General features: G+C 54.3%; 1 protein-coding gene across 8 annotated transcripts in view; it reads right to left on the bottom strand.

Moving 5' to 3' along the window:
* Nucleotides 1-1,091: 1,091 nt before the first annotated feature.
* LOC118236447 (unconventional myosin-XVIIIa-like) overlaps nucleotides 1,092-17,445 on the bottom strand; it is a 132,377-nt gene continuing 116,023 nt past the window's right edge. For 6 of the 8 annotated variants that reach the window (XM_035434840.1, XM_035434841.1, XM_035434842.1 and 3 more), the window contains 6 exons: nucleotides 14,255-14,440; nucleotides 13,396-13,535; nucleotides 12,386-12,430; nucleotides 6,000-6,125; nucleotides 3,101-4,670; nucleotides 1,092-1,220 (listed from right to left, as the gene is read on the bottom strand). In XM_035434840.1, the coding sequence (XP_035290731.1) occupies nucleotides 3,110-4,670; nucleotides 6,000-6,125; nucleotides 12,386-12,430; nucleotides 13,396-13,535; nucleotides 14,255-14,440 (2,058 nt within the window). In that variant the 3' untranslated portion in view covers nucleotides 1,092-1,220; nucleotides 3,101-3,109. The remainder of the gene's footprint in view (nucleotides 1,221-3,100; nucleotides 4,671-5,999; nucleotides 6,126-12,385; nucleotides 12,431-13,395; nucleotides 13,536-14,254; nucleotides 14,441-17,445) is intronic. The other 2 variants (XM_035434843.1, XM_035434844.1) reach the window with 1 other exon arrangement.

Below are 17,445 nucleotides of genomic sequence, written 5' to 3'. Positions count from 1 at the left end.
CTCCGCAGAACTCATAGCGAGCAAAATCACATCTTTAAAAAAAAAAAGGAAAGGAAAACATCCACACACCAAAAAAAAAATAAGATTATAGAAATTAGAAAGAAATTAAAATTTTATTATTTTCTTTCCTGTTCTGGGACAATTATACTTATCTCAGTAGATAATATTTCTGTAAGAGCAGAGCTGAGAGCGGTTGGTGGGCCTTTTTACTCAAAGCTGAGGGAAACCCAGCATGAAGGGAAACCCAAACGAAACTCTACGGTACCTCTCCCGTGGCTGGCGAGGGGTAAGGAGCAGAACAGGCTGTGACACACTGAACACGTGCGCTTGCAACAAAAAGGCAGTTTGGTATATTTTTTTATTATTATTTTAAAACCATCATCTTTCATTTAATAAATATTTTAGTACTTCTGCAGCTGAAACAGTCCCCCGCAATCTGCAAGCTAAGTAACCCGGAGTTCTTTGGCTCAGTACCAAGGGTAATGGAGAAGGCTAGCAGCAGGTTTAGCCAAGCGCTTCTCCTAAGGAAGATGGCGGAGGGGGCTATTCTTACCGGTAGATTAGCAGTAAAAAGGCGTTGACTGAGGAGGCAGGGGAGAGGTAAAAGGGAAGCAGATGGGGAGGGAGTCAGGACTGGGGGGGGGGGGGGCACAGGGGACATCCTGCATCCACACAAACAATTCCAGGAATTCCAGGGAGCACTACGACCAGGCTTTAGTCCTGTAAAGCTCTAGCCTAAAAAAACCAAAGCTGTGCTACATTCAGGGGTTCAGGAGGAGCATCGGTTCAGGAGTTCGAATGACAAAGCAGGTTGAGCGCTGCACTGTAGCGAAGAAGAGGCTGTCCCTCTCGTGTCGACTCGGACGAGAAGCTGGGGCGTGTACTGTCCCGGCTGGGTACCGAAATGCGTGAAAGGGAGGGGAACGGGATGAGTCCGGCTCCCGGCTGTCTGTCTGTCTGTCTGTCTGTCTGTCCATTTGCCGTTCTGCTTGGAGGGTGTGTCCGTGGGGTGGGGGTGGGGGTGTGGGGGGGTGTGGGCGGGGTTGGAGCGCTACGCCGTGGTCTCGGACAGCCTGCCTTCGCCGTCGCTGTCGTCCACGTGGCTGCGGCGCGAGTGTGAACGGTAGGCCCCCAGGGCCGCGGCCCCCTCTTTATCCTCCTCCTCCTCTTCCTCCTCATCGGATCTGGGCAGGCTGAAGTGCCTCCTGTAGGTGGGCGGGCTGGAGAATTAACAGAAGAGCACAGTTAGCACAGTCGCACAGGCACAGACTGAGCAGCACACAGCACAGTCGCACAGGCGTAAAACAGAAGAGCGCAGTTAACACACAGTGAGGCACTGTGCAGGAGAGGCAGCGCCATTTCTCCCACTCCCGCCTCATGCTAAACACAGTGGCCCCAGGCTTCGTTCCGGGACAGGGGTTAATCCGCCTTCAAACGCTCAGACAGCAGCATTACCGCAAGGCCGAAAATCAATACGGGCACGAAGTCCATGCAGAGATGCTGAAGACTTGGGGGCGAAAAATAAACCAGGTAATAAATAAATAAACAAACAAACAAAACAGAACACCGCAAAACGTGGAGAGTGAAAGTTTCAAGGTGAAGCGGTGTTTATCGTAGGCGCTTTTTTATTTCTGGATTTCTTCCGGACATTTTAAGGGGGAAAGAGAACACGAGCGCTTCGCTGTTATTACCGGCTGTCTGGACTGGAGCCTGGCTCAGCTGCTGAGCTTCGTGTTCCAGGCTAACATTTTCCCATTTCCACACGCACACACACTTCAGACTCAGGGAGGTCAGAATCCCAGCTACTCTAGACTGCGTAGAGTCGGACGGCGCGGCGTTTCGTCACAAGGCGTCTCGTCCCTTAATGACCGAGCCTTATTAGCATGCGCTGCTGCGGCAGGCCGCGCGGTTTGTTGTAATAAACGGCGAGCAAACAGACGATAAAAATTCCATATTTTGCTGCTCGCAAACACCGTCTAACAAGGCAGGCTAATTGACAAGAGGATTAGGGGAAATCTCCGGTAAGATTCTGATAGTGGTCCTTTGGGACGTCTCTGAAAGGGAAGCCGAAGACTACCTGGTTCCCCCAGATAAGACTCCTAACCTGTTACTCACAACAGACAGGAGGTGCCGTCTAATTCCCAAACTGTTTGAATCGCGCAGACCCCAGGTTAATAACTGCTGTCAATCCCGCTTCCTTAATCAACAGGCTATGTACAGTAATCAACGTTGCGGTTTAATTATGTTCATAACCGTGTACGCCGCTGGAAGGACAAATGCATAATGGCTTCACTTAATTGCCTGGTCCAGAGCCTTTCGTTGCTTTGGCTCGCGCTGCAGGGTCATAAATCACAGGGACGTTTCAGCTACTATTAGTAGGTACAGCCTTGGTGCACTTGGCTTCCTAACCTCACCGTGCAGGGCTCGGCTACATTTACATAAACGCTTCAGAGATCATCAGACGGAGTTTGAGGACGGCCGCTAGACTGAAACGCTTTAGCATTAAGCTTTGCTCTCAAAAAAAAAAAAGAATGGAATATAACCGCCAAAAAAAAATCAGGGTGCTTGTGCCCTCATTTTCAAAATGGAGCTGGAGCAGGGGACCTTGAGGGCAGCACCCAAACAATGGTGTTAGAACAAAAATACTGCCCCACGGAAAAATAAAGGATATGCTGTTGCTTCACAGAATGTCACTCCGCTAACCCCGCCCCCTCCATTATAAACACTCCAAAAATAATTAGTTGCCACGACATGCTGTAGTAGAAAACCATTTCATGAATTAGTAGGGGAAAAAATGACACAAAAACATGCCTAATCCCACGAATGAGCTCATTTTACCCATCTTATATCTCAGTGTTTTTACCAATAAGTTTTCCGTTGCACACACACACACACACACACACACACAGAAGTAAACCAATACGAAGCAGGCAAAGTGCGGTGAGAGTTTCTGAAACACAAAACAGTGGTGAGGACCGCGGTGAGTCGGCTGCGCGTGCGGTGTGTGCGGTGTGTGCGGTGTGTGTGGTGTGTGTGTCCGGTTAGCGCCACGCCACGCCACGCCACGCCATGCTCCCACTCCGGACCGGGCAGCACCTACGGCCGAGCCCTAATCGCTGTCGGGCCGGTACAGGTACTTCATCATCAGGTTGTCCACCTTCTTCTTCTTCTTCTTCTCGTCCCTCTTGCTGAGGGGCCGCTCCTCGGCCGGGGCCCCGGGCTCCCCCTCCGCGTCCTCCTCGCCCCGCTGGGCCGGCCCCTTCTTGACGCTGCCGGAGCTGCGGTAGGAGATGGTGGAAGCCCCCGAGGACGAGGACGACTCGGAGGAGGAGGAGGAGGAGGAAGACGAGGACGAGTCGGACTCCGTGTCCCTCCTCTTGGAGCTCCTCCTGGACTTCTTCTTGCCCTTCTTCTTGGAGCTGCTGCTCCTCCTCCGTCGCTCGTCCGAGGAGGAGCTCTCCGACTCTGAGCGCCGGCTCTTCTTGCCCTTGTGGCCCCGCCCGCTGCGCACGCTGCTGCTCCTGCTGGCGGGCCGGGTGAGGTCCAGCGCCGAGGCCGAGCGCCGGCTCGCGGAGGAGGAGCTACGGAACCCCGCCTCCCCGAGGTCGCCCTGCGCGCTCTTCACGCTGCGGACGCTCCTCCTGTCGTCCTCGTCCTCCTCCTCGTCGTCGTCGCGCTTCCCGCCGGCGCCCTCCGCTTTGGCCTCCTCGTCCGCCGCGTCCGAGTCCTCCAGGCTCCGCCTCTTGAACTTGATTGGCTTGAAGCTGAGCACCTCGTTGATGGCCGCCTCCAGGTCCGGGTCCAGGTAGTTGCGGTGGCTGACGGGCTTGACGTCGGAGGCGTCGGGGGGGCTGCCGTCGGCGGGGCGGGGCTGCGGGGGCACGGAGAAGCTGCGGCCGGCCGAGCGGGGGCTGTAGGCGGAGACGCGGCCCTCGCTGCACGCCACGCTGGCGCCGCCGTCGTCGTCCACGTCCAGGCCGAACTCGCTGAGCCGGCTGCTGCGCGCCAGGGACGCCATGCTGACGCTGCCGGGGCTGCGGCCTCCCGAGCGCCGGCCCAGGCCCGGGCTGAGGGGCGGCCCGTACGAGCCGGCGCGCCCGTCGTCCAGCCAGGAGGCGCTGCGGCGCAGGCCCCGCGGGCTCGCCGGGCCCAGCCCGCTCAGGACGGACGCCGCGTCCTCGTCCGGGTCCAGCGCGCGCCGGGCGGACGCCCTGCTGGGGGCCAGCGAGGACACGGCCGACTCCCTGTCGAAGTCGGGGTTCATGGAGGACCAGCGGCGGTCCAGCCCCTTCCGCGCGCGGCTGGCCGCCTCGGAGTAGGCCTGCGAGATGACCGAGCCGCGGTCGTCCAGGTCGTCGCCCGCCTGGGCCTTCTTCCGGGGGCCGGCAGAGAGCGCGTCGTCCTGGCCGTCCGCCGAGCGCGACTTGGCCTTGCGGAAGGCGGCGCGGTCGTGCGGGTCGGACTGCTCCTTCAGCGCGCTGAAGAGCGAGCTCTCGTCCCCGGCGCCCCCGATGGAGTCCTTCAGGTTCGAGCGCTTCCTGTAGCTGAGCGAGCTCATGACCGACGCCGACCTGCTCTGCTCCCCCTCCTTGCCCTCTTTGCCGCTCTCTTTCCATTCCTTGCCCTCCTTCCCCTCCTTTGCTTCTTTGACGTCCGCGTTCGCCGCGTACCTGGGGCGCGGAGGCGCCCGGGGGGGGAGGAAGAGCACGGCGCAGAAACGGAGACGCGGACGGAGAAAAGGACGCAGAGAGAGAGAGAGAGAGAGAGAGAGAGAGAGAGAGAGGGTTCACGGACAAATTACACACAGGGAAAAGGAAAAACGGTGAATGAAAGCTTGCGCATGTAAGCACCAGAACATAACAAAAGGAAAGTTGGAAAACAAACACAATTTAACGTCAAAATCCTAGCGGGGTAACTTAAGCCTGAAGGTACTGGCACAGCAAAATAATAAAAAAAATTAGGTAAATTCTAATTAAAAATAATAAATTGGCAAAAGCAACCCCCCATCCATTTTCAATATCGGTATTTAATCAAGGGAATTTTAATTTTAATGAGCGCTAAATGTGTAGATTAAGAAGAGCGCACCCGTTAATGGACTTATCTAATTGGACTAAGATAAACAGATTGGACTCGATAATTAAAGGTTAGCCGTGAGCCTGGAAGGAGCAGAGCGGCGAGGGTCGGGTAAAACAATAAAGCCGAACTGAAACCAGGCAGGTCACCCTGCCATCCAGTTACAGCCTGCGGTAACGCACCCCCACCCCCCCCCACCCGCCCCCGCATCGAGATTTAAACCGTCAGCCTCCGAAACTGTGCTCAAGATACCCCCACCGCCTGTGCCACAGCCTTCCACAGCCGTGTTCACTGCGGACAGCGGCGGCAGCAGCAGCAGCAGTGGCCCAAACTAAAGATTCAGGCCGCTGGCACCAGCAGCCGCGCGGGGCAATCAGCGAGCCCTCAGCCGGGCCTGATTGCGGTATGTCACCCTGACAGAACATCTCCAAAGGAAAGTTTTAAAAGTTGTGAGCCGTATAAATGGGAGCGCTAAATCTCCTCGAAAACAGACAGAATTCGGGGCAATCTGAGCTGCCAGCTCGCGGGCTGATCCATTAATCTCGGGGAGCGGGGGGGGGGGGGGGGGGGGGGGGGGGGGGGGGGGGGGGGGGGGGGGGGGGGGAGGGGTGGGGGGGGGGGGGGGGGGGGGGGGGCTTGGCAGGAGGCGCTGCCAGCTGGCTACGGGGCGCGTCGATAAATCTGTCGAGAGTCGCCTCCATTTCGCGGGGGCCGCCGTCATCAGACGGAAAGCGGGGGGGGGGGGAGGGGGGAGAGACGAACCGAACGCTGATCCCTCTGCAGGCCTCCCCCCACCCCCCCCCCACCGTCCCACCCCAGGCGACCTCCATCACATTACGCCTTCATTTAGACGTGGCGGGAAAAAGAACGGGAACCGTTACTGCCGAGTCATTACCGACGGGACAGACAGGGGGCGCCCCGCTCACCTGGTGCTCTTCAGGCTGCCGTCGTCCGACAGGTTCTTCGAGGAGGAGCCCTTGTTTCGGGAGAGCCACGACTTGACCCCGTCCACGCGGCCCTCCACCTCGGAGTCCGTCTCGGAGTCGTCCCCGCTGCGGGGAGAGAGGGCGAGGGTTAGGGAGACCCTCCGAAAGGCCGCTGTGAGCCGGTCACGAGTGTTAGCGAGGGGGCGGAGAAAGGGGCGGGCACTAGGTTTGGGAAAGAAACGTCGCGAAGAAACGAGGAGACAGACAGAGCCCCCCCCCCACCCCCACCACCACCACACACAGGACCTGGGAAACGCACAAAAGCTTCCTCGTTACAGTGTTTTGTCTGTTCTCATGTCATTTGTTGCTATCTGCTGTAACTGCTGTGAGGGATTATTTGTTGCTGTTGCTATGTGCTGTAACTACGGTGAGGGATTATTTGTTGCTGTTGCTATGTGCTGTAACTACTTTGAGGGATTATTTGTTGCTGTTGCTATGTGCTGTAACTGCTTTGAGGGATTATTTGTTGCTGTTGCTATGTGCTGTAACTACTGAGGGATTATTTGTTGCTGTTGCTATGTGCTGTACAGTAACTGCTGTGAGGGATTATTTGTTGCTGTTGCTATGTGCTGTAACTACGGTGAGGGATTATTTGTTGCTTCTGCTATGCGCTGTAACTGCTGTGAGGGATTATTTGTTGCTGTTGCTATGCGCTGTAACTACTGTGAGGGATTATTTGTTGCTGCTGCTATGTGCTGTAACTGCTGTGAGGGATTATTTGTTGCTGTTGCTATGCGCTGTAACTGCTGTGAGGGATTATTTGTTGCTGTTGCTATGTGCTGTAACTGCTGTGAGGGATTATTTGTTGCTGTTGCTATGTGCTGTACAGTAACTACGGTGAGGGATTATTTGTTGCTGTTGCTATGTGCTGTAACTGCTGTGAGGGATTATTTGTTGCTGTTGCTATGTGCTGTAACTGCTGTGAGGGATTATTTGTTGCTGTTGCTATGTGCTGTAACTGCTGTGAGGGATTATTTGTTGCTGTTGCTATGCGCTGTAACTGCTGTGAGGGATTATTTGTTGCTGTTGCTATGTGCTGTAACTGCTGTGAGGGATTATTTGCTGCTGTTGCTATGTGCTGTAACTGCTGTGAGGGATTATTTGTTGCTGTTGCTATGTGCTGTAACTGCTGTGAGGGATTATTTGCTGCTGTTGCTATGTGCTGTAACTGCTGTGAGGGATTATTTGCTGCTGTTGCTATGTGCTGTAACTACTGTGAGGGATAATTTGTTGCTGTTGCTAAGTGCTGTAACTACTGTGAGGGATTATTTGTTGCTGTTGCTATGTGCTGTAACTACTTTGAGGGATTATTTGTTGCTGTTGCTATGTGCTGTAACTACTTTGAGGGATTATTTGCTGCTGTTGCTATGTGCTGTAACGGCTGTGAGGGATTATTTGTTGCTGTTGCTATGTGCTGTAACTGCTGTGAGGGATTATTTGTTGCTGTTGCTATGTGCTGTAACTACTTTGAGGGATTATTTGTTGCTGTTGCTATGTGCTGTAACTGCTGTGAGGGATTATTTGTTGCTGTTGCTATGTGCTGTAACGGCTGTGAGGGATTATTTGTTGCTGTTGCTATGTGCTGTAACTGCTGTGAGGGATTATTTGTTGCTGTTGCTATGTGCTGTAACTGCTGTGAGGGATTATTTGTTGCTGTTGCTATGTGCTGTAACTGCTGTGAGGGATTATTTGTTGCTGCTGCTATGTGCTGTAACTGCTGTGAGGGATTATTTGTTGCTGCTGCTATGTGCTGTAACTGCTGTGAGGGATTATTTGTTGCTGTTGCTATGTGCTGTAACTGCTGTGAGGGATTATTTGTTGCTGCTGTTATGTGCTGTGAGTGATGTCTCTGTGGGGTGGAGTCAGGGGTGCAGTTAAAAACATCCAACGGCAGCTCAGTTTCTTCCGTTGCATTCCAAAAGCCACATTCCAGTTAGGGCAACACACAACACGACAAGCTGGGAGGAGAGAGAGAAATCGAGGAGGAGGAAGACGAGGGCCTTTCACACCCTCCCACACCCCGGCTCGGTCATCCTTTTCCACGGAACCATCGTTTTTCTACCCTTCACAGAAACAGCAGGAGCGCAGCGAAGAACTGCAAACACTGGACCGCAGAGCCAACCCAAACTACTCCTCCTCTGCAGGGGTGAACCGCTGAGGGACAGCAGGGAACAGGACAGGGCCAGACAGAGTACACTCCACCATGTCCACTAAGCACCTTTAGAGCATGCACATGTACACAAGCAGACACCGAGTCATCTGAACACAAGCCATCGCGTGATGGACATGACAAGACACAAAGCCCCCCACCCCCCCCCTCTCCCAACCCCCACCCCCTACTCCCCAGCCCACCACTGGGATCCCAGCAGCCATGTGCATTAGCAGAGCGGCTTGGCGTTACCAAGCAGCAATTTTTCCGCGACCGACAACGATCAAAAAAAGCCGGTCAATGGCGAGAGAGACTCCACGGACACGGTCTTCCCCCGCAGAAGGGGCTCTATTAAGGCAGGGGCGTCGCTCGGATCGAAACGAAGCTCAGTCAGAGAAGCACTGAAAATTGAGTGGTGTGAAAGGAGGAGGGGGGGTGCGGGTGGGGGGCGGATTGGGGGGAGCACGCCGGTGCTTGCAAACAGCACAAAGAGCCCTGCTATTAGATAATGGCCCTCCCATAAACATGAATGCGTATCGGCAAGCTTCCCTTTCTTCTGCTTAAGTGTATAATAACTTAGGGGGGGGGGCGGCGGGCCGAGGGGGGCGGGCCGAGGAGGACGCCAGCGAGAGGGACGCAAACGGCGCCTCTAAAGCTGTAATTAACTCAGCTCCTCGAACCCCGGGCCATCAAAGGCTTCCCGCGGACGGCGGGTTGTTGCCGCGGACGACCATGAGCCGACCCGGCGCCGTCGATGAGCCGGTGAACGGAGACGGAGCGGCTTCGCGAGGGAGCGCGTTAGCGTTAGCGCCGCCGCCGCCGTCGCCATCGCCGCCACTCCTGCCGCAAGCCAGGAGGAATCAGGGAATCCCGTCCGTTTTTTAAAAAAAGTTCCCCGTTCCCCAGGTTAATTCTGGGATTTATAATAACGTGTGTGTATGGAATGGGGCGGTGGGTTGTTATTTGAGACCTGACACATCCCCATCTCTTCAGATTAGCCGCAGCTCCTAGCAGACTCTGCCGTGCCGCCATTGGCGTTGTGGTTTCTCATTACTCTCCACGGAGCAGAGCGGGGGGAAAAAAAAATGAATTCCACGGGCGTACCGTACACGACTCGGAGGCAGCAGTGTTTCGGCGCATTATTACGACTTCAAGCCCAAACCCCGCGACTCTGAGACGCGAGAGTGAAGAGAACGAGGACTGCAGCTGGACGCGCTCCACGTCTGGCCCTCCCCGGGCGGCGCTACTGAATGATGCCAGGACCGGGGGGGCAAGCCCCTCGTTTCGAACGCACACCGTGAGGAGCCCCGGGGCATCAATCATCCGACCAACCGGCGCAGACCGCTGGTCTGTGAGGCGTTCTGTTCGCGCGCGTGCGGTCACGTGTCGGGGCTAAGGCGTCCCTATTGGCTGGGAGTCCTTCGTGCCTGGAGGCGGCAAGAGGAGCGGCGTTGGGTGAGCAGACACCGCCTACCCTCTGAAATCACAGCCGGTCGGGATGACGTTGGGCTTTACCACGCTTACATCACCAATAGAGTCGCTCCCCACCTGCCCTGACACCCCCCCCCCCCCAGCTCAGAGCCCCCCCCCCCTCCCTTCCTCACCCTCTCTCTAATGTCATTGAACAGAATACTTTTTTAGGGGGGAAATGGAATTAACCCACTTATTGAAAAGAGCGGCCAATTCTCCGGTGCCTGAAGACAATCTCAATCTCAGTAGCACATTGCACTCTGGGTAAAGGTCCAAACACGGAGGGGGCTGCGGAAGAGCGGTTTATACGTTTCGACCTTGATATTAAAATCTCCCGTCCGCCGGGGTCCGTGGGGGCATCCGGCTGGCGCCGCTCTTCGAAGAGACTATTTACCGAAACTATTTGTCCGCGCGCTCCCTCCCATCCGCGCCTTCGACAAGCCTATCAGCTCAGATCAGCCCCGCCGCCCTTCAGGGGCGTCCTCCTCTTGGCACGCGCGCTCTGAGGTCACAGCGGGGATCTAATGCCGGCGGCTAATCGAAAGCGCTCACCGAAGCGCTGTTGCTGCACGCGGGCCGCCCCAGTGCCTTCTGGGTAAAGGGGGGGGGGGGGGAGAGACAGGCGAGACGAAGCGGCCGCGGGACGGGGGAGCGCTGTAATCGGGCGCTCTGGCGCCGCGCGGGGGGGGGGGTGTCACACACGATTTGCGTCCCGGGCGCTCGCACCTCCGCTTAGACGGGCCCCGGAGCCAGGGCTCGCAAAACAAACCAACGGGGGCGGGGCCGCGCCGTGAGACGCTAACCGCTCCCGACAACGCATCTCCCCGTCGGCCGCACGTCTCTGTCCCGCTCCGCTCGGCTCCGTCCGCGATCCGATCCGATCCCGCTCGGATCCCCGCTTCGCTTTCACGCTCGTTCGTCTGCGGGCCCCCCCCCCCCCCCGGCCCCCCTGGAGCTCAAACAAACGCGCGGAACGCACTCGGCGCCAAACGGCTACGCTCGAGTTTCTGCCCGCGGAGGAAAGGAAAGGAGCGGGTCACGGAGGTCTGCGCGCGACTGAGCGTCTGCGCAGATCCGCAGAGAGCGTTGCCTCTCCGAGCATCAAAGTGCAATAATAATATCCCGCCGCGCGAGGTCGCGGGTGAGGGTCCGCCATCCGAACCGTAAAACCGCACGCATCGCGCCTCAAACAAAAACGTAATAGATAAAGAGCAAGAAACGCGACGTCCAAGTTCACGATGAAGAGGAATCTGTGGCAGGAGTGGAAACGCAGCGATACGTCCACTAAGAGACGCCTTTCCTTCCTGTACTTAGTTCATATTATTTCAAAGTGCTCTCACACATTCCAGGTGTCTGGCTCATTCAGCAAACCTTCAGTTACCTGAAATCAATTCTGCCCTTGCCTCTGCTTTCATTTATGCTATATAGCTATTCAATGAAGATGAAAGGCATTTCAACTGCACTCAGGGTAACCATGGAAATTCGACCAATCAATCCTTTCAAAAGCATTTTTAAATACGGCATCCTTGATGCTGATTAGGCAGGCAGCCCACAGACCTTCCGTCATTGAAAACGAGTCTACAAAATAACATCGCTGACCTAACCTCTCCCGGTACAATGGCGCAAAAATCCCTGAGCTATACTCGGCGCTGTTAGGAGGCAAACAGCTTTGTTCGTACAGCAGAAAGCATCCTTTCCCTCCAACATGTTAATGTTCAAATCGTTAAATCTGTACAAAAACAAGCCCAAAATGGGTGAGCTACATTTCAAGGCACTCATTTAAAACTTGTGTCTGAGGGACTCGTCCTGATTGGCTGGGCCCAAGCACTCAGTAGACCCGACAGAAGGAGCTCTCTGAAGCTCTCTGAAGCCCCCCCCCCAAAGCAAAGAGAAGGGGGGGATTTAGGTAATGACACACAGACGGCACAGAACCGTTACTAGGGACACGCTCTCTAGGGACAGTTTCAGGAAGTAAAACCTTACCTTGCGCGGGATATTTCATCACAGGGCTGTGCTTTGCCCAGTTACCTCATGGGGAAGAAGGGAACACGGAGTAGAGGGGGGTGGGGTGGGGCGGGGCAAAGGGGGTGTTGTTTTTAGGAGCACGAGGTGCTCGCCATGCAGTGAATCCACGCGCAGCACGAATTAGTCGCGTCACACGAGCACGGCGCAGGGGTTAGCGACCGTATCGCGCAGCCAACGGTACGGTATCGCCGAGAACCTTCCGGAACCTTCTGCCAATCTGCGCGGCCTGACCCGAGCTGCTTGAGCCGGGGTTTTTTTTTTTTTTTTTTTACCGCCGTAAGAACCCGCCCCCCTTAGAGTGCGGAGCTCGGCCCCGGGGCCCCTCCTCCACACGCTGTCGAGCCCCTGCGGGCGGAAAGAGCCGCTCGCAACGCAGCCGGAGAAGCAGCCGGAAGGGCGATGCGTTCGCATCGAGCGCTTAGCACTCTGCCCTTTGGCCGAAAGGAAGGGAAGAGCGCACTTAAGGTGCTGTAGGCCGCAGAGCGCGCTCGCTAAGCCGCGGTTGTGGAGGCGGGCCCGCGTTCGGGTTAGCAGGGGGGCCGCGGGCCGCAGATTGGAATGCCGGTCCTGCGGAAGGCTCTCTCAGAAACCGCACCGTTCCTCCAGGCTGCCGCCGGTCGGACCGGCGGGAGGGTAAAAAAAAACAAAAAAAAACGTGGATAACGAGCAGCGAGGGCCTCACGTCTTATTCCTCCTTTTCTGATACTTTGTCACCATGTCTTGCAGACTGGCCGTGACGATGGATGAGACGGGCGGGGGAAAAAAAGGAAAACAAGAGAAAAAGAGAAGTGAGGAGAGAGAGAGACAGAGAGAGGGGAAAAAAAAGCATAAAAGAAAACAAACAACCTGAATAAAATGGTACGATGTCTCAGAGGGATGGCCGGGGGGGAGGAGGGAGAGGGTAGGGGTGGAGAGGGGGGTGTAAAAAATAACAAGAAGCGAGGCTGAGGAGAGCTACAACTAGGGTTCTGTGAAAATCCGGTAACAGGCCGCCCTCCCCCCTCCCCCTCTCGAGGGTCCGAGCGGCGTTTCCCGGGCGACGCCTCGGTTTCGCCCGGACCGCTCTCGTTACCGGGAAGAGGAGACGGGCGGCCCCGCGACACGGCGAGGGCTTTATTTATTTACGACACCCGGTCAGGCTGCCACGGCCCAACCACGCGCCTCTTCCCATAAAAAAAATAAAAATAAACAAAAAAAAAAATACAGAACATTTTCTCGTAGCAGGGACCCAAACAAAAGAAAAAAAAACAAACAAACGGAGAAACAGGAACAGGGCACGGGGGACACGAGTAAACCAGGGCAGCTTCACCTAGCTGAAGGAAGAAGGGAAGAAAGAAAGATTTAAACACTGAAATTAAGCAGATGTTCTTTTCAGGTAATAAATCTTGGAGAGAATGTGAAGGAGGACGTGGGGGGATCCGGGGGGAGACTTTATGACAGCTTCATTCCGAGACCCTGTGAACAAGGAGCCGATCTCGAACCCGCGCCCGCGCCGGCCCCCCCTCTCTCCCCCCCCCCAGTCCCCCGCACCGCATTCATGTTTAATGCAGCCGTGTGGAGCTGCTGCTGTCGAGGGCTGGGGCGGAGACGCAGGTCTCGTTTCAAAACAAAAAACAACCAAAAGAAAACAAAAAAACAAAAAAACAAAAGGAGCGTGGTTTCGGCGGAGGCCGAGGGCGAGAAGCGGCGCACCTGTTGATGAGGTCGTCGTTGTCGTCGCTCTCCATCTCGTCCTCGATGGCCGCCTGCAGGTCGCCGATCCTCTTGAAGGCCAGCTTGAGATCGGCCTGCAGGCTCTGATTGGCCGCCTCCAGGCTCTCGATGTCCATTTCCTGCCGGCGGCAAGACGTGCAGGGTTAGCGTCAACCTCGCGAGGTCAGAACGAAGCGTCAGAGCCCAGACAGTCTCTGTAGAGTATCTGTATTGGTCTCTGTACAGTCTCTGTATTGGTCTCTGCAGAGTTTCTGTAGAGTCTCTGTAGAGTTTCTGTACAGTCTCTGTAGTGGTCTTTGTACAGTCTCTGTAGTGGTCTCTGTACAGTCTCTGTGGAGGTCTCTGTACAGTCTCTGTAGTGGTCTCTGTACAGTCTCTGTAGTGGTCTCTGTACAGTCTCTGTAATGGTCTCTGTACAGTCTCTGTGGAGGTCTCTGTACGGTCTCTGTAGTGGTCTCTGTACAGTCTCTGTAGTGGTCTCTGTACAGTCTCTGTAATAGTCTCTGTACAGTCTCTGTAGTGGTCTTTGTACAGTCTCTCTGTAGAGGTCTCTTTACAGTCTCTGTACAGTCTCTGTAGTGGTCTCTGTACAGTCTCTCTGTAGTGGTCTTTGTACAGTCTTTCTGCAGTGGTCTCTGTACAGTCTCTGTGGAGGTCTCTGTAGTGGTCTCTGTACAGTCTCTCTGTATTGGTCTCTGTACAGTCTCTGTAGTGGTCTTTGCACAGTCTCTGTGGAGGTCTCTGTAGTAGTCTCTGTACAGTCTCTCTGTATTGGTCTCTGTACAGTCTCTGTGGAGACTCAGTAAAGTCTCTGTGGAGGTCTCTGTGACAGTCTCACCAGCTCGTGCTTCTTGCGGCTGGCCTCGGCCTCCTTCTTCGCCAGCTCGCCCGTCTCCTCCTTGATGTCGCGGAGCTGCCTCTGCATGCGCTTGTTCTGCTCCTTCTCCCGGTTCTCCCCGCTGCTGCGCTGGTCCCGCTCCTCCGTCATCTTCTCCAGGTTCTCCTTCAACCGCGCCACCAGGCTCTGAGGACCGGGGAAGGGGGCCGAAAACACGGTCAAGACCAGGTCAGGCGCTCTCTCAGCGTTAAAAGCCGCGGCAAGGAGCCGACGAGACCAAAAACGCCAAGCGTTCCTGGAAGCAGGTCATGAGCAACCCCAATCATACCGATCATAATCCCCTCATATTACCCCATCTACACACCGATCCATACCGCTTAGCCCCGTAAGTAGTCTGCGGCTTTCACCGATACTTCAGAGCTCTGAATGACATTTCAATTTTTCTGTCAATTAGAGGGATGGGCGTTCGAGCGAAGCTCTCGCGCGAGAAAGTTAAAATGTCTGTGACAAGAAATGTAGCGCGGCCTTTGCCTAGAGAGCGTGAGAGAGAGAGAGAGAGAGTGTGTGAGAGTGAGCGAGCGAGAGTGAGAGAGAGAGAGAGAGTGAGAGAGAGAGAGAGAGAGAGAGAGGGAGCGTGAGAGAGAGAGAGAGAGAGAGAGAGAGAGCGTGAGAGAGAGAGAGAGAGAGAGAGAGCGAGAGAGAGGGAGCGTGAGAGAGAGAGAGAGAGAGAGAGAGAGCGTGAGAGAGAGAGAGAGAGAGAGAGAGCGAGAGAGAGAGAGAGAGAGAGAGAGAGAGAGTATAATTTGAGCTCGATAGCGATCGCTGAAAAATACTCATAAATAAATGTAATGAAATGATAAGAACGATAAAAGACTTGGCGCGAAGCCAGCCTCGGAGCCATTTTGGCTCTAGCGACGACAATGGGGGGTGTGCGGAGGAGAGCGCATTGTTCACACAGATCCTTCTGGACAGGTCCTGTGGAAGATGCTCTGTTATGAGTTTCCCTATTTATTATATTCTGCGTTATTCGCGAAGCACTGTTTATGATTTATGCCGTTCGCCGCGCTCTCCCAGTGAATGCATGCAGGTTTGGCGTAATGAAATGTGGCGAGATAATGTAAACCAGGTCTTACAAATACAATTTATTCACAATCTGTCAGGCTCCTCATGCATGCACAAATCCGAAATGTGTTTTTTACTCCTTTTTTTTTGGGACTGAACACCCGCAGCCAATCGTATTATGTAATAATGTATTCTACCGATGCGAACGGGACTGAATAAATTCGACAGGACATCCTTATTTCATAGCTCTGTTATTGATTTGATTACATTTTCCCTGGCTGATTATTCCGTACCGGTCCACGAAGTAGGCCTCTACCACCGGCGGCGGCGCGGGCGCGGGCGCACCGGAGAAAACGCTCTCCTCCAATTAAAGCGCTAATAAGCTAAGCCCTCGGAGCGGGGGTGCAGGAAAGGAGGCGCGGTGCGGCTGCAGTTTGGAGAGAGCCAAGCCCGGGCCCCGGGGCGGTGTGTGTGTGTGTGCGTGCGTGTTCCAGCGCCCGCTCGGCCTGGCGCGTGGGCGTCAGAGCGTCCGCCCGCTCGCTCACTCGCACGGGCACCGCTCCGATCCGCTCCGATCCTGTACCGCGCGTATCGATCGCGCCTCCGCAGGCGGAGCGGAGGTTTACTCAGACTCAAGGTCTCTCTCTCGCTTGCACACGCGTGCAGCACACAAGGGGCCAGAGCAAGGGCCTTGGTCTGTTAAAACCTGACAGCGGGAAAAGAACTGACCACTGACGCGCTCAAGAAAAAACCAGGAGGGGGCTTTTTCGCCGACCACCTCTCCGATGTTTTCAGACATCAGTTTGGACCGTATCACGAAACGATACCGCGTGCACGCTGCATTACAAATGCTTACTTCTGCCGTTGTTACTTTCCATTTATACAGCTCTGGTAAATGGGAAAACATTTCAATGCATTACTTGACTGCCGTGAGTCATGTACCCTTTTCTGTTTGATTCTCTGTGTGTCATTTCCAATGCAGCTGTGCATCATAATCTGAAAGGTCGCACGATCTTGAAAATGTCATTTTAAAAAAAGGGAAAAAAATGTTTTGTTTACTGGTCGACACTTCAACACCGGGAACGTTGCTAACCTTCTAACTCACAATTGTATCCGTGTTTCATAATTAAATAAGTAACTTTACACAGCCTTCGAATAGAATTTGTCCTCCCCATACATATTTAAATGCAAAATAAAACCACTCGGGCAATACTGAAATGTGCGATGAATATTATGTTCTTAAACCCTTGGACACAGCTGCTACTTAATGCCTTCCATTTTATAAGAAGACACAAGCAATTCTTGAAAATATAGATGACAATAAGGTCAGAGAAAAAAAAAAAAACATGAGCTAAGAAAGGCATTCTTCCCAGCACGATGGAGCATCACGTGTAATACTGTAAGTGAAGAATGACAGGAGATGTATGTATGATGCACAAAAGCTCTCTCCTGAAAGGCTTTCTTCCTCAAACTTAAGCTCACTACCAAAGAGATCATCCCCTTTTGAAGTCCCCACTGCACCTTCACACATGACAAATCTGAGCTGTGCTAGTGATCCATCTCATTGGTGGAAAAAAGGGCTGACTGAACTGGCCAAAATATTTCTGACAATTCAAGATGAAATCTTCCAACATCTTTATCGGATCCCGTTCTCAAGAATTCTTCAATTTGAGCCCGGCTGCTTCAAAATCCCTGCACTTAAGCCAATCCAGAAGACCATAAGCAGTAGAGACCCCTTTTCATTTCTAGTATTCCCTCTCCTATCTAGGGGCTAATACCACGGCACAGCAGAGAACGTGATGTTCATCTTCAAATGCGCAACCAATTAATCAGCCAAGCAACCACCTGATTGATCAAATAAAATCTGACTCCGTTTTCCACTGAAGCGCCTCAGAGCACACTTCACATAAACATCTCAAAGCCCTGTCAAGTGTAACATTCAAGTTTTATAAAAATACTTAGTGAATTTTCTTCCAATCGGTTTACGCAGGGCCAGGATGCAGAACGGGCAGAACAGAAAGTGACACTTCACATAATCAATTTATCCATCCGTGCGGCTGCACGTCAGCCGCCGCCCCCCAAACGAAAATAGCGCAAATACACGCCGCCGCGCCGCCTCCCGGTTCTCA

The sequence above is a fragment of the Anguilla anguilla genome, chromosome 9, assembly GCF_013347855.1.
Source record: "Anguilla anguilla isolate fAngAng1 chromosome 9, fAngAng1.pri, whole genome shotgun sequence".
Taxonomy (NCBI): Eukaryota; Metazoa; Chordata; class Actinopteri; order Anguilliformes; family Anguillidae; genus Anguilla; species Anguilla anguilla.
This window is presented reverse-complemented; position numbering and strand designations above follow the sequence as displayed.